The sequence below is a fragment of the Hipposideros armiger genome, unplaced genomic scaffold (assembly GCF_001890085.2).
Source record: "Hipposideros armiger isolate ML-2016 unplaced genomic scaffold, ASM189008v1 scaffold_110, whole genome shotgun sequence".
Lineage (NCBI taxonomy): Eukaryota > Metazoa > Chordata > Mammalia > Chiroptera > Hipposideridae > Hipposideros > Hipposideros armiger.
This window is the reverse complement of record NW_017731460.1, coordinates 2,565,262-2,582,399: the sequence shown is the minus strand read 5'-3', so window position 1 is coordinate 2,582,399 and position 17,138 is coordinate 2,565,262. Positions and strand designations below refer to the sequence as shown.

The following is a 17,138-nucleotide window of genomic DNA, read 5'->3' as shown; positions in this document are numbered from 1 at the left end:
TGTATGTATATACCATTTTCTTTATCCATTCATCTCTCAATGGACATTTGGTTTGCTTCCACATCTTGGATATTATGAATAATGTTGTGATAAACATGGGTGTGCAAATTATCTCTTTGAGATCCTGCTTTGAATTCTTTTGGATATTTACCTAGAAGAGGGAGCTGCTAGATCACACGGTAGTTCTATGTTTAATCTTTTGAGACATCACCATACTGTTTTCCATAATGGTTGCAGCATTTTACATTCCCATCAACAACACACAAGGGTTCCAGTGTCTCCACATCCTTGTCAACACTTGATATCTTCTGTTCTTTTGATAGTGGCCATCCGATGGATGTGTAGTGTGATACCTCATGTGGTTTTGATTTGCATTTCCTTAAGGATAGTGATGTTGAACATCTTTTTGTGTGCTTGTTACCCATTTGTATATCTTTGCAGGAATGTCTGTTCAAGTCCTTTGCCCATTTTTTAATCAGGTTGTTTGTTTTGTTGTTGTTGAGTTGTAGAAGTTCCTTGTATCTTCTGGATATTAACCCCTTATCAGATATATGATTTGCAATTATTTTTCCTATTCCATAGGTTGTTTTTTCACTCTGTTGATTATTTCCTTTGATATGCAGAAAAATTTTAAGTTTGTTATAGTCCCATTGTCTATTTTTGCCTTTGCTGCCTGTGCTTTTGGTGTCATAGCCAAGAAATCATTGCCAAATTCAACTGAAGCTTTTTTCCTATGTTTTCTTCTAGGAGTTTAATGTCTTACATTGTAGGTTTTTAATCTATTTTGAGTTAATTTTTGCAGATCGTGCTAAATAAGTGTCCAACTTCATTATTTTGCATATAAGTTTTCCTAAAGCTATTTGTTGAATAGTGTCTCTTCTCCACTGCGTAGTCTCGGTACTCTTGTTGAAAGTCATTTGGATATATACACAAGATTTTGTTTCTAGGCTCTCTACTCTTCCATTAATGAGTCTATAATAACTATCTTTATGTCAGTACCACATCATCTTATTTACTGTTGCTTTGCAGTATGTTTTGAAATCAGGGAGTGTGAGGCCTCACTTTGTTCTCATTAAAAGATTGTTTGGGGGCCGGCCGAGTGGCGCGATGGTTAAGAACTGGCTTGGGACACCAGAGGGCCCCGGTTCGGATCCCACATATGAGGGCCAGTGACACTGCCCTCTACAGCTAAGATGCTGAACAACAGCTCAACCTGGAGCTGGGCTGCCGTGAGTCGCCGGCGACGGCATAGGCTGCAGCCCCTGTGGCAGTGGGTTGCCATGGGCTACCGTGTGTAGCCAGCAGCCAGCGTGAGCGGCCAGCAGCCGCAGTGAGCGGCCGTCCAGAAGCCGGCGACTGATCTGCCTCGCCCGGGAAGAGCGCAATGATGGTGCCAACTTGGGCCAGTGAACAACATCCTCCACAACTAGCCTGAAGAACAAAAGGACAGCAACTTGTCTGTTCCCCTTCCCCCAGTTCCCCAGAACTGTTCCCATCCCCCCAATTCCCCAATAAAAATCTTTAAAAAAAAAAAAAGATTGTTTGGGCTATTTGGGGGTCCCTTGATATTCCATAAGCATTTATAATTTTTCTTTTTTCTATTTTTGCAAAAAAATGCCATTGGGATTTTGATAAAGATTGCACTGAATCTGTAGATCACTCCGGGTATGGACATTTTAACATTAAGTCCTCTAATCCATGGGTACAGGATGCCTTTCCATTTATTTGTATTTTCTTTGAATTTTTTTAGTAATATTTTGTAATTTTCAGTGTACAGGTCTTTCTTTCATTTTCTTGGTTAAACTTATTCCTAAATATTTTATCCTTTTTGATGCTATAGTAAATGGGATTGTTTTCTTAGTTTCCTTTTCAAATTGGTCATTGTTAGTATATAGACATGCAACTAATTTTTTACTGTTAATTGTATCCTGCAACTTTGCTGAATTCGTTTATTAGTTCTACAATTTTTGTGGACTCTAGGGATTTCTACATGAAAAGATCATGTCATCTGTGAACAAAGATCATTTTATTTCTTCCTTTCCAATTTATATTTCCTTTTCTTGTCTAATTGCTCTGGCTAGAATTTCCAATACTATGTTGAAACGTAGTGGTGAGAGTGGGTTTCCTTGCCTTAATCATGATCTTAAAGGAAGAAATTTCAGTCTTTCCATGTTTAGAAGATGTTTGCTCTGGGGTTTTCATATATGGCTTTTATATATTGAGGAAGCTTCTTTCTAGTCTAGTTTGTTGAGTGTTTTTATCAGAAAAGGTTGCTGAATTTTGTCAAATGCTTTTTCTATATCAATTGAGATGATCATGTCGTTTTTGTCCTTGATTTTGTTAATGTGGTATATTACACTGGTTGATTTGTGTTTGTTAAACCATCCTTTCATTTCAGCTATAGATCCCTCTTGATCATTGATCATGGGTGTATAATCCTTTTAGTGTGCTGGTGAATTTGTTAGTATTTTTTTTAAGTTTTTGTTTTTTTTAAAAAAGATTTTTATTTTTATTATTTATTTTTTATTGGGGAATTGGGGGAAGGGGAACAGACAAGTTGGTATCCTTTTGTTCTTCAGTCTAGTTGTGGAGGACGTTGCTTCACTGGCCCAAGTTGGCACCATCATTGCGCTCTTCCCAGGCGAGGCAGATCAGTCGCCGGTTTCTGGAGGGCCGCTCACTGCGGCTGCTGGCCGCTCACGCTGGCTGCTGGCTACACACGGTAGCCCATGGCAACCCACTGCCACAGGGGCTGCAGCCTACGCCGTCGCTGGTGACTCACGGCAGCCCAGCTCCAGGTTGAGCTGTTGTTCAGCATCTTAGCTGTAGAGGACAGTGTCACTGGCCCTCATATGTGGGATCCGAACCGGGGCCCTCTGGTGTCCCAAGCCAGCTCTTAACCAACGCGCCACTAAGCCAGCCCTGTTTAGAGTTTTTGCATCAATATTCATCAGGGATACTGGTATTTAGTTTTTTTCCCCCCTTGATTGTCTCTGTTTGGTTTTGGGCTTGTGGCAATACTGGACTCATAGAATAAGTTTGGGAATATGCCTTTCTCATAATTCTTTGGAAGAGTGAAAAGAACTGGTGTTGATTCTTCTTTAAATGTTTGGTATAATTCTCCAGTGATGCCATGGGGTCTTGGGCTTTTCTTCGTTGGGAGGGTTTTGATAGATGCTTCATTCTCCTCACTAGTTACAGGTTTGCTCAGATTTCTTATTTATGACTCAGTCTTGGTAGGTTATGTTTCTAGGAATTTATCCATTTCTTCTAGGTTATTCATTTTGTTCCATATAATTGTTCATAGTAGTTTCTTATAATCCTTTTTATTTCTGTAATGTCAGTTGTAATGTCTCCTCTTTCATTTCTAATTTTAGCTATCTGAGTCTTCCCTCTGTTTTTCTTAGTCTAGCCCAAGGGTTTGTCAATTCTGTTGATCTTTAAAAAAAACAAAAACAATGCTTGGTCTTACTGATTTTTTTGTTGTTTTTCTATTCTCTATTTCATTTATCTCTGCTCTAATCTCTATTATTTTCTTCCTTCTGCTGACTTTGGGTTAGTTGATTTTTCTTTTTCTAGTTTCTTGAGATGTAAAGTTAGGATGTTGATTTGAGATCTTTCTTCTTCTTCTTTTATACTAGCTGAGCCATCCTGCTACCTGTTAGCAGCTCAGTTCGGGTGCAGTGCCACTGGCCCATGTGGGAACCAAACCAGCGGCCCTGCTGCTCAGAGCTCATGCTCCCAAGCTAACTCCTAACCAACTGAGCCACTTGGCCAGCCCTCTTTCTGCTTTTTTAATGTAAGCATTTAGTACTATAAACTTCTCTCTTCCTACTGCTTTTGCTGCATCCCGTAAGTTTTGGTATACTGGGTTTTTGTTTCCATTTGTCTCCAGATATTTTCTAAATTCCCTTGTGATTTCTTTTTTAACCCTTTGGTTGTTTAACAGCGTGTTAATTTCCACATATTTGTGGATTTTTCTGTTTTCCTTGTGCTAGTGATTTCTAGTTTCAACCCACTGTGGCCAGAGAATATACTTTGTATGCTTTTCATCTTAAATTTGTTAGGACTTGTTTTGTGGCCTAATGTGTGGTCTATCTTGGAGAACGTTCTGTGTGCACTTGAAAAGAATGTGTAATCTGCTGTTGCTGGGTGGAGTAGTCTGTGTAAGTTTGTTAGGTCCAATTGGTCTATAGCGTCGTTTAAGTCCCTGGTTTCTTTAATGACCTTCTGTCTGGTTGTTCTATCCAGAATTAAACGTAGGGTATCACAGTCTCCTACTATTATTGTGTTACAGTCTATTACTCCCTTTAGTTCGGTCATATAGTTGGGAAAGAATTTTTAATAATAATATAAAGCCTGGAGTCAAAATATTTTCCCTATGAAATAGCTATAACAAGGAATAAGAAGATAGAAGGATATATATACAAAATGATAGGATTTGGTGGTTTTTATTAACTTCATTGTATTTTTTCTATAATTTACAGAAGTTTAATAATGAATAAACAGGAGTTCCTTTAGCAATTATAAAACAAAAATTTTTTTAAAAAGTGATGTACAGTATAGAACTATAAACAAATGCATGTGTTAATGACTTTTTCACACTGTGTTTGAGGTTTTATAACTTAAAGACTAAGATGTAGAACAAATAACATTTAATTTCTGTTTCTTCATCTTAGATTAGAATTTCAATATTAACAGCTTTCAATATCAGCCCTGCCTAAATAATCAGGCAAGTCAGGAAACAGCTGTGTCCTCTTATTCTTCATAATCTCTCCCCAATTTAGATATGATTAATTTGATTAATTATACATGAAAGATAATCAAAATGTCAAAGTAATTTATCTTAGTTTTTCACCTATTTTTCTATAAAAGCCACATTTAACTACCACTCTTACTATTAGTGAACCTAACATCAAGCTAGTTAAAAAAATAAACCCTAACAACACATTTTTTGGGAAAACTTTTTCACTACAAGTTTAATTATTTGACATGTCTTGGACCTTATATTTATTTTGTACAAATGATTGATTTTGACCTCATTTTCTGGTTTAAAAATATATCTAGGTTATTTTTATATTCATATCCAATTCAATTATTCAGGCTAAACAGAATAGTTTTTAACTGGTAGATTCTTATAATGTAGTAATTGTTGCCAAAAATGGTTAAATGGGTAATCACAGCCAGATTTTTATTCAGAAGGATACTATTCTTAAAAATGAAATTTTTATAAATACACTTGGAGATAATAAACATTCCTTATTTGGAGATTTTATGATTGAGTCTGAGAGAGTCATTAATTACAAGCAGTATTTAAATATATCTTACTAAGAGTAGATAATTTTTATAGATTTAATAAATTTGTTCAGATTCCAAATCCTATGACTAAACAATAATAATGTCTTTCCACATTTGATAAACTGTAACAAAGGTAGGCATATTTCAAAAGTAATCTACATTTCTCAAATATTGAAAATACTTAACAAAAAGGAAACATGTACGTTAAATCTTCTGGAAAGCAAGTATTAGTTAACACTTACTGGACATAGTAGAGAAACCCTTAGGCTGGTTGTAGCTATCTCACTGTCTGGATCCGCAGTCAATTTCTCCTTAACTGATTCATTGAAGAGAATACAAACAAATAGAACAAGTTTATGAAAGATACATCACTAATGCAACATAAGAAAAAGAACAAGGAACTTAAAATGAGAAACCTTAAAAAAAAAAAAAAGGAACTCAAAATAATCTCAATTATTTTCCAATCAACTGAATGGAAAGACAAAAACAATATATAGTTTATAATTTCTACAATAACCAAAGGAAGGAAAACAACTGTGTATCTGTAGACTGACTGTATTTCCTGTAAGTTTCCTGTTTCTCACCCATGGAGCAAAAACTGCATTGCAGTAACATAAAGGAAACTTCTATAGCAAGTTGACATATTCAACTGATGGCAGACCGTTTTTCTTTCATAGCTCTTTCTTTTAAACTATGGCCAATATTATTTTAAAATGAATGAACAAACATCAATTATAAAACTAACATTTACAAATTGTCTCAAAGCTCGGAAATAACAAATATTTATTACAAAGCATATTAATTTAAATTTCAAATTATGAAAAAAGTTCAATAGCTTTTTTACCATATAATTATTTGAGTTGTACATTTATTTATCAACTAATTATGCTACCTTGAGCAGGTCAATCCTTCTCTCTCAGCTTAATTTTATTCTAGCAAAATAAAAACCCATAGGAGATAATCTCTTAAGTCTTTTCAGTTCAAAATTCTTATCGTTCTTAAGAGAGGAGTCACTAGTAATTTTACTTTTAAGGCTATTCTGTTACTGCTCTTCATCAATCTAATATAACAAGGACCCTTATACTTCTCATCTGGAAACCTGAGGCATTTGTTACTTAGAACTTCAACACAGAAGTGACACTGGAAATGCCCAAATGTACTACTATTCCAATAACTTTAGAACTGTTCCATAATACATTTAAAGTTTTTTTGTGTGTGGGGGGGGTGGGGAGTGGGTATGCCCAAGTGGACTGGTTGTGTACATACACAGCCAATCGTAGCATTTCAGAGCTGTGGCACAACTAACCATGACCAAGTAACTAACATATAATAAAGAAAATGGGGAGAGGAAAAATACTCAGATAAGGAGGATGGTTTCATAACCATTTACAAGAATTAGGAATCCTGCTTTTTTAAACACGCTGATCATATAGTCTGGATTATTTGAGATGGTACAAATCTTAAGATATTCTATCCAACTGTCTCCATAAATTAGTGGATCTCAATTAAGATGTCCATTAGAACGACTATAAAGCTTTCTAACTTATCACTTAATCAGAGTAGGGAAGAGGGACACTAATAGGTAGTTTAAAAAGCTGCAGATGTGATTCTGATGCCAGACTAAACAGTCACTTCATGGCTTGGAAATTCCAAATTTTCAAAGTCTATATAATTCATAGGCTGCCTCTCACACCTGAAAAGGCATAAAATCCCTGGGTTTTAGTTTGGGAAATATAGTTGCCACATCACTTAGGCTAATTAGTATCATATGTAAATTATAAAAATATGCCTTTGCCATTATAGGCCCAATCTTAGTCAACCCTTTCTTACAGAGAAACATTTAACAAATATTATCTTTTTAAAGGTAACAAACAATTGCCATACAAAATAAACGTGCAAATAGAATTCTAATGTGATTATCGACCATTTATTCTGCATGCCTTCACCATCCATCCCTCTAGCACCTAACCACACACAGCAATAGGAATAGTAACTGACTTAGGGGTTTTGCCTACTTAAATTTCCATTTAATGAAGTAATACCATAGATCATAATATCAGTCTATGCAAAACGAAGTTCAGTGTTTAGTACTTATCAAAGAAATTCAAAGAGGAGAGGCAACCTGAGGTAGCAGTTAGAATACAGGATCTAAAGCTAGTCTAGATTAGAATTCAGCCTCAGTCAAGTCATTTAACCTCTGTGTATCTCAGTTTCACCAGCTTGTAAACAGGAATAATAGTAGTACCTGATAGCACTGTTTTACGGATTAAATGAGTTAACACACATAAAATGCTATAAAATAATCTAACAGCATTCTCAATAAATACTAGGCATTGTTACTTAAAATAGGATTTGTATGTTCACTTTCAGAGGTGGGAGAATTTTCTGAAATTATTTTCAAATCATCTTGTTAATTTCTATTTTTAAAATAGCTTTCCCTTTTGCCTTTGCCATTATAGGCTCAATCTGAGTTAATCCTTTCATGTAAAGATAATTTTAAAGATATTACTAGGGTCTTGATTGGATTGAACTGAACCTATAGATCATTTTGGAGAGGACTGTCATCTCTCCAATAACAATGAGTGTTGTGATCCATTAACATGGTATATCTCTCCATTATTCAGGTTTTATCTTAATTTCAGCAGTTTTGTCGTTTTCAGTATACAAATCTTGCACATATTTTGTGCAATGTATCCCTAAGTATTTCATTGTTTTTGGATGTTAAATAAATTGTTTTTTTGAATCCCTATTTCCAATTGTTCACTGCTACCTTGTGTACTCGCCCTTGCTAAATTCACATATTTAGTTCTAGCAGCTTTTTGTAGCTTTAGAATTTTTTCTACATAGACAATTTGGTTATTTTTAAATAAAGACAATAATTACTTATTCATTTCTTATCTGTATGCTTCTTTCTTCTTGCTTTATTGTGCTGGCTAGGATCTCAAGGGCAATGCTGAACAGAGAGATATTAAGATCAGATATTCTTTCCTTGTTCCCAATTTTAGAGGTAAAGCATTGAAGTTTTTCACCATAAACTATGACATTAGCTAAAGGGTTTTTTATAAATACCCTTTATTACACTGAGGCAGTTCCCTTATCTTTCTATTTTGCTGAGTTTAATCATGAATAGATATTGAATTTGACAAAATGCTTTTTCTGCACCTATGGAGGTGATCATATGATTTTTTTTCTTATTTAGTTTATTGAACACATGAGTTATACTGATTGATTTTCAAATGTTGTATCAACCTAATATTCCTGGAATAAACTCTGCTTGGTCACTACGTATTACCTTTTTATATATAGACTTAGAATTGTTTGACTTAGTCAAAACCATTCTGAAAAAGAAAAACAAAGTTGGACGATTAATTCCAGGACTTACTATAAGTTACAGTAACCAAGACTGTGGTATTGGCATAAGGATAGACATATAGGTCAATGGAAAATAACAGACTCCAGAAATATTGATACATCTATGGTCAATTGGTTTTTGACAAAGGTCCCAAGGTAATTAAATGAAGGAAAAGATATTCTTTTCAACAAATATTGTTGGAACAATTGAGTATCTATATGGGAAGAAATGAACCTCTAATCTTACCACCTTGCATCATATACAAATAAACTTTAAAAACACAAACTATAAAAAGAAATGGAAAAAAGATTTGAACAGACATTTCATCAAAGAAGCTATAAGGATGACAAATAAGCACATGAAAAGATGCTTAACATCATCAGCCACTAGGAAAATGCAGATTAAAACCACAAGATTCCACTACATACTGACCAGAATGGCTAAAATCAAAGCAGTCTGATAACACCAAGTGCTAGTGGGGATGAGGAACAACTCATAATCTCACACATTGTTGGTAGGAATGCAAAAATAGTATATGCATTTTACAAGAAACTGCCAGTCTGTTCTGTATACACCTATTATGTGACCCAGCAACCCCAGTCCTAAATATTTACCCAAGAAAATGAAAACGTATGTCTACAAAACTGGGATATCCATATACAAAATGTTTTAGCAGCTTTATTTATGACAGTACAAAACTGGAAACAATCTAAATGTCCACCAACTGGTAAATGGATGTACCAATTATGGTACGGATAAATGGAATAATACTCAGTAATAAATAGGAACAAACTACATGGATGAACCTCACAAGTATTATACTAAGTGAAAGAAGCCAGACACAAAAGGGTACAATGTCTGACATTCTGGAAGACAAAAACTACAGACAGAAATTACATCAGTGGTTACAAGAACTGGAGGTAAGGCGATGAGATGGACCACAAAGGGCCACAGGGGAACTTTCTGGGGGTAAGGATGTTCTACATTTTGATTGTGGCACTGGTTCATGATCGCATACACCTGTCAAACTCATCAAACTGTACACTCAAAAGGGTGAATTTTTACTGCTTGTAAACTATACTTCAATAAACGTAACTAAAAGAGGGGGAAATCACTATGTTAAATTTAATCACAGAAAGTATGGAAGAAAAACAAAGTACTATCCTTTGTGGACAAGGGAGCAAAATAAATAAAAACAAGACATAATATTCATCCTGCAGCATCAACCAAAACGTGATATTTTGGGAGTTAAAAGTTTTCTTGTGTCATCATGAATTGCAGTGGTAACAGTATTTTATTTTATGACTTATAATAAAGTTACAGCTAGCCACATTTAAAATTCATCTTTTAAAAATTTCTGTTGTCACAAACTATCAGTTAGCCATTAACATGTGGCTATATTTAAACTTAAATTAAATAAAATTTAAAATTCAGTTCCTCAGTTGGACTAGCCACATTGCAAGTGCTCAGAAACCACATGTTGCTGGTGGCTACCATATGGGACAGTACAAATGTAAAACACTTCCAGCATCACAGATTGTTCTATTAGACAGCGCTGTTCTAAGTTTGTTTTTTAAAAATAATTTCTATCCTTTCTTAATATCAGATGATTTTATATTCAGCTTTTTAGAATTTTAAGGTTAGAAACAACTGAACATATTTAGTCCAATACTTCCAACTTTACAGGCAAGGAAAGAGAGGAACAGAGACCGGATTTTCACTTTAGATCTCTTTTCATAGTTGACTTCAACAAAAATCTCAGGTTCTACTGTGTACCAGACATTGTGCTAAGTTACCAGGAATTCAAAGAAAAAGATGATTCAATTTCTGCCCAAAGGAACTCATAGTCTAGCAGGGAGTAAAGATGCTGATGGAAGTATGTTCAGAAAGCTAGCTGAAAGTCACATCATGTATTCTGGGAGTTCTGAGATGCCTCTTAGAAAAAGTGCAACCTGAAGGATAACTGGAGTTAGGCAAAGGAAGCAACACGCAAGTTTTCAGTCATAGAAAACACTACTGGTAAAGAAAGCACTGAGGAAGAGAAAAGAATTCAGTATTTTTGGAATATAAACTATGAGAAGAGTGAATACAGATGACACTGGAAAATAATAAGCAGGTGCCACATTGTGGAAAGCTGCACATGTCATGTCAAGAAACTTGGAGTTTTGATTCCACTGGTGTTGAGAAGACACGGATTGCAAAGGAATAATAAGATTGGATCTGTACTGATCACTTGCTACCTAAACAGAGGTATGAACGGGAGCTAAGAAAGGCTTTTAAAATAAAGGCAGGATATGAGAGCTTAAACAAGGACAGTGATGGTAGGGAGAAAAGAAAACAGATTTGAGAAATATTTAGGGTGTAAGTTTGCTAGTACTTGGTAAGTTGGNAAAAAAAAAAAAAAAGTTCAGAAACACACCAGGATAAATAAAAATCAAATATATAATAATGGCTTCTGAATCAGCATTTATTTAATGATATTAGAATAACTGGCTGACTATTTAAAAAATGAAAGTAAATCTTTATTTTACACCACACATAAATTTCTGCTGGTTACATATTTAAAGTAAAACAAGAAACCTCAAAAGTCTAGAAGAAAATATAAACAAATCTTGGAAAGGGCAGATGGATTAAACATTGATGCAGACTGAGGGGGAAAGACTATAAAGGAAAAAACTGGTTAAGATTTGGCTCCGTAATAAATCTTCTACACATTAAATAACCACATAAATAAAAATAAAAGGCAAACAAACTAGAAACAAATATTTGCAACAAGTGAAGGAGGGTTAAGTCTTAAGATATTAAGAACTCATAAATCAGTAAGAATAAGAAAAACATAAGAGAAATAAATATGAATATGATTTTAAAATGTAAATAATCACAAACAAAATATGTTAAATCTCAGTAAGAATAAAAGGAGTAATAATTAAAGCAATGTGGTGCCATTATCTACTACAAGTGGTAAAGATTTTAAAGTAGGCAGAGAAAACTGTTGACAGGGTATGAGTCACCACGCACATGAATAAACACTAAGTCAGAGAATAACATGTACATCTTTTGGCAGGCAATCTGTCAATGTATACAATATAGCTTAAAATTCTGTAAGATCTTTAACTAAGCAATTCACTTCTGGGAATTTACTCTAAGGAAATTATCATGTTCATATGCAAAACTATAAATAGTAGGACGGTCTTCACAATGTTCTCTGAAATAGCAATGAATCAATCAATTAAATAAGAGCTCATCAATAGGGAATAGGCTAAACTGTGGCATACTCATACTGGAATATCATATAGTCATTTAAAATCATGTAGATGAACATGTAATGACATGGGAAGACATTTATGATAAATTGGTGACAAAGGATCAGGTTATAAAATACTGGATACTTCATGATCCCATTTTTTAAATGGAACATGTGGATAATTCACTGTAAGACAAAAATAAATCCCTTTGTTGCTCTTTTCACAATATCATTTACCAATAAGCTCAGGTAGCCATGGAGATTAACCGTTCCTTATAATACAAAAACATGGGAGAAACAAAAATTTACTTACTCTTCCAATTTCTGCAGTCCAAGAAACAACAATGGTGTTTGGTACTGTTGTGGATAATCGGACAAGTGAGGTGATATTAATTGGTCGGCTGGGTCGCTTTGGTTCCACACCATTTTTAGTAGGTGGAAGATAACCCTAAGGATGAAATATAATTTATTTCTACTTATTATTTCCACAACCATTTCAACTTCCATTTAAAAAAACACCCTACAAACTATGTACTATAAAATATGAATGTTTCCATTAAAAAGTAGAGAAGTAAACATTTATAAGCATTGCCTGTGCGTTCCTCTAAACAACCCTACTGTGTCATTATATTATAGTAAGCCCGAGAAAAATATTAGTGATAGAACTTAAAAATCTCTAAAATGTAAGAATCAGAATGAATTCATAAAGAGCTCATATACGTATATAAGAAATATCTGAAAGTCGACCGATTACAGCCTCCACTCTCAACCTCTGCTTTAACGCACAGAATTCTTCAAATCTCTCTTCTACTACAGGCTTCCAGATTCACATGAATACAGTTGAGGTTTTGTTGAAACAATTTCTTCTCCCCAAAATCCAGTATAACACTAAAGCTTCCACACCAACTCCAAGTCTTAAACTTTGTCACCATAGCTAATGTCACAGCTGTTAATTGTACATAGTACAAGTGTTTCACTCAGTCACATGAATATATGTCCAAAATAAGATGATTTCTTAATGAATAACTATGATTAACAACAGCTGTGATGACTTATTTGATAGCTATGTTGGCAATGCATTTAAAAAAATAGCTTTTAGGACTTACTGGAAGGCTGCAAGGTTTTGTATTCACTTTCACACAAAGATTGGGTGGGAAGTGATCTTCTTGTGGACAACTGGTTTCAGATAAACAAAACCTAAACAATAAAAACAAGTTTAATTTCCTTTATTAAAGGATGACTTCATTAATATTTCTGTTCAATAGCCATTCTAAAAGAAGGCCAAACTTAACAAAAAACTATTAAAACTAGACATTTAATATGATGAATAAGCATATTTAAACATGTCTAAAATAAATAACTGTCAACGTAGAGTTTCAGTGATCACAACTATTAACCCGTAGCTGTCTTCATAATGTTTCCAATCATTTGCTTAAGTATGTTTGAGGGGAAAGGGTTTTGTCATTGAATAAGTTTAAGTAATTTTGAATCAAAAAATTAAATTGTTTCCTTAATATAGAACTTCTCAGAGCTAGGCTAACATGCATTGCAACTTTTTAAGAGAGAGGGTTAATATACGTATCTCCCAAACTTATGTGCCTATGAAGTATTTTTTTGGTTTTCAGTCAAATGCTATAAGTATATCCCCCGGACCAAGTTCTGTCCACTGATAGAGGTACTCCATTACTCCCTGAGACCTGAAGATATGAATAGTAACATTACTTGTATTATTGGTTTGTCGGAAAAGTCATGACATATTTTTTCTATGTTTTTCGTTGCAAAAATGCATCATGACTTTTCCGACAACCCAATATATTCACATGTATTTAGAATACTATTTTAGAAACTCATGAAAACATTTATTTCTAAATTAAATGCATAATCTTTTTGGGAAACCAAGAATAGCTATATAATTTGTAAAATCTCACTCTATTCGCTCTTATATAGATCAATAAATAAATTATTAATTTGCTATTTATGACATCCGCTCTTAATTACTTGTTTATTCCCAATATACAGCTGAGTTCATTCCACTTTAAGAACGTTCACAACACCTTTGAGTTACACGTTAAGAAGAACTCTGTCTCTGAATTTTGTGAAATACTCATGGATAGTCATTGAGTAAAAAGAACAGCATAAGATGGTTTATATAAGCAAGAGAGAGAGACATATTAACATAAAAGATTTCTTAGAAAAAAAAAAGAGCTAAGAAAAGAAATTGAATAAGCAGCAGCTGTGAATCCATGGTGGAAATTTTTCCATTCGTCTTTGCAAAACTATCAAGAAATATTTCATATGAAATATAAAGAGTATTTAGATTAATGATTTAAAATACAGGGCAAAGCAAATTAAGACTATTTTGGTTTTGTTAGCCCATGACACGTAGACTTAACCTAAGTACTAGTCCCTTATCTACAGTAGTTTGCCACTCATGCAGATAAAGCCTTTGCTTTCATATAACTTGGTATTTCTAAAGAGTTGACCACTCTGATATTGAAACATATCATTAGCTGGAGCTTCTCAAACAACTGAGGGCAACCAAAATGAAGAGATGTAGTTAGATGTATGGTACATGACTATATTAAATTTCAATTGGATAAAAAATTAGGATCTTTCATAACAGGAGAAGGTTTTCCCTCACCCAAACATCTAAACCCAATACTTTCAATATACTTATTGAAAATGAGGTGGATTTTAAAAAATCTTTAATAAATATAACTTTTAAACTGTAGTCAATACTGTACCTTAACTGGACCTGCACTGTGAAGTCACATTTGGTCCCAGAAATATCCCTAGAAAAGACAGAAGAAGAACTACTATAATTTTTAAAATATACACATGAAAGCTGATACAAAGATACTGTTGGGGCTGGCCGAGTGGTGCGTTGGTTAAGAGCTGGCTTGGGATGCCAGCTCTGAGCAGCAGAGTCCTGGTTCAGATCCTACATGAGGGCCAGTGACACTGCCTTCTACGGCTAGGATGGTGGACAACAGCTCTACCTAGACCTGGGCTGCCGTGGGTTGCCGGCGACAGCGTAGGCTACAGTCCCTGCTGCAGTGGGCTGCCATAAGCTACCGTGTGTGGCCGGCAGCCAGCGTGAGTAACCTGGCAGCTGGCGTGAGCTGCCAAAAGCCGCCGTGAGCGGCTGTCCAGAGACCGGCGACCAATCTGCCTCACCCAGGAAGAGCACAATGATAATACTAACATGGGCCAGTGAAGCGACGTCCTCCACAACTAGACTGAAGAACAAAAGGACAGCAACTTGTCTGTTCCCCTTCCCCGACTCCCCAACGCTGTTNGCTCGGCCAGCCATCCTGTCTTTCCTCTTTAAGGCACATGTCACAAGTGTAATTCATTAATGACTTGTGTAATCATTTGTCTTTCCCACATGACTGCAAACTTCTGGGGGATGCAGAGACCATGTGTGTCTTGTTTAATGCTATACTCTCCTATGCCTGGAACACAATAGACTCTTAATATAATTTCTTGAATGAGAAAAATAAATGAATAAATGATTAACTTTGGGCAGGAAAACGGACATTTCCTCCTGAAGCTGAAGGAGGAAAAAGTAAGAATAAAGTAAGGATGGGTATAGGTGCAGATAAATTGAAAAACAGTTATGGTGGCACTAAGATTAAGGAAGAAATGGGCAATTTAGAGAAGTCACATCTTATAATCCCAATTTTCTTGCATTGGCAATGTGATGAGAGAGAAGGAATAGTGTTAGAGTAAAGTATGGTCAAGGTTTAAAGTGACTGATGAAAGGAAAAGGGAGAGGAAACCGGAACTTGACCAAGAATTAGTAAAGGACTGTTTCTGTGATAGTTGTGAGGGGACAACTGTACACAAAGGTGAAAACCACAATACAAAAACCTACTAAATCAAATGAATCAGAGGATGGATTTCTCTGTGAAAAGTCTAAATACTAGTGACTTAATTCTTTCTAGAACATAACACTGCCTGATTTGACTACTAAAACTTTGCCAGTAGTATTTACTGATAGGATTAAGAGTGACTAATATTTATAAAGTAACTTGATTCTTCAGAAATATCTGAGAAACCTGCCAACATTTTCTTCTGTCGAGTTGTTTTACATAATCTTTTAATTACCTTTTAATTACACAATTAATTTGTTAGGAAAGTTATTTCTTTAGAGATAGCACAATGGCAAACAATCTGTTTGTTCTTTAGTCAACTACAACAAATGTCTTATTGGTAGGATCCAAATTCAAGTTTTGGTGGTTCCCCAAGCCAATAAGTAAGATAAGGTTTTAAACTGCCTCAAAAATCCCACCCAATCTGCAAGTGCTCTTCACCTCCAGCATTGTATCAGAGATGAAATAAACGGCTTTTGAATTAAGCAGTTTTTGTTGCTTAATAGCGGCTAACAGAGGTTACTTCAGAAAAGAAGTAATCCTAAGCTCACCTTCCCACTCTCCCTCCAGATGGTGCTACAGCTACAAGTGGAGAACAGTCAACTTGAGCAGACAGTTTGCCTTATTATTATTATCATCATTATCGTTTATAACAGCTTCATCTGCCTTATTACTTGATATTACCTTTTCCACACAGGCTCACATAATTCCATAATGTTTTCTGACTTGATGACATATAGCACTATGTGGCAAATACAAAGATTTTCAGTAGAATGACCAGGAATAAACTTCAGCAAGCGTATGCAAAAAGAAAAGTTCATCTCTTACACTCTCCTTCAAAACAGATATCTGTTTCTTCTCGTCAGGATTCCCCACTATCTCCTTGTCCCTGTCAAATGGTGCTTTCACTCCCCTAGACCCCAAGCCAACGCTATCAATCGAGCTCTCCACTGTCTGTCAAGGAATGCCTACAAGGGCATTAGACAAAAATGTGCTCCTTGTGACTCAGGATTGTCTTTTTAAAAAAATGTTTAAATTATTTTTAAATTACCTTTGACACAATATTTTATTAGTTTCAGGTATACAAAACAACATTTATATACCTCACAAAGCCATAACCTCAATAAGTCTATTACCCAACTGACATCTGTAAATAGTTATTACCATATTATTGACTATATTGCCACAGTATGGGAGGTATCTGCCTTTTTAAAGAGCCCCTTTAATACAGAAAAATCCTTCAATGAAGTATTAAGGATATAGTGATATTCAGAAATAGTGGGATCTTTTACTCTGGCATAGAAACAGGTTAGGAAAAAAGATAAAAGCTATGCCACAAAGAAATGAGAGGAAAGCTGGTCTTACTACT

The 17,138-nt window shown here is 34.9% G+C and overlaps 1 protein-coding gene across 1 annotated transcript in view; it reads right to left on the bottom strand.

The window, feature by feature from the left end:
- The window catches only part of PIAS1 (protein inhibitor of activated STAT 1), a 136,144-nt gene that overhangs the window by 17,758 nt on the left and 101,248 nt on the right, over positions 1 to 17,138 (bottom strand). The window contains exons 4-7 of the mRNA XM_019647271.1: positions 14,639 to 14,686; positions 13,001 to 13,091; positions 12,159 to 12,342; positions 5,541 to 5,614 (exon numbers count right to left, since the gene is read on the bottom strand). Coding sequence (XP_019502816.1) covers positions 5,541 to 5,614; positions 12,159 to 12,342; positions 13,001 to 13,091; positions 14,639 to 14,686 — 397 coding nt within the window. The remainder of the gene's footprint in view (positions 1 to 5,540; positions 5,615 to 12,158; positions 12,343 to 13,000; positions 13,092 to 14,638; positions 14,687 to 17,138) is intronic.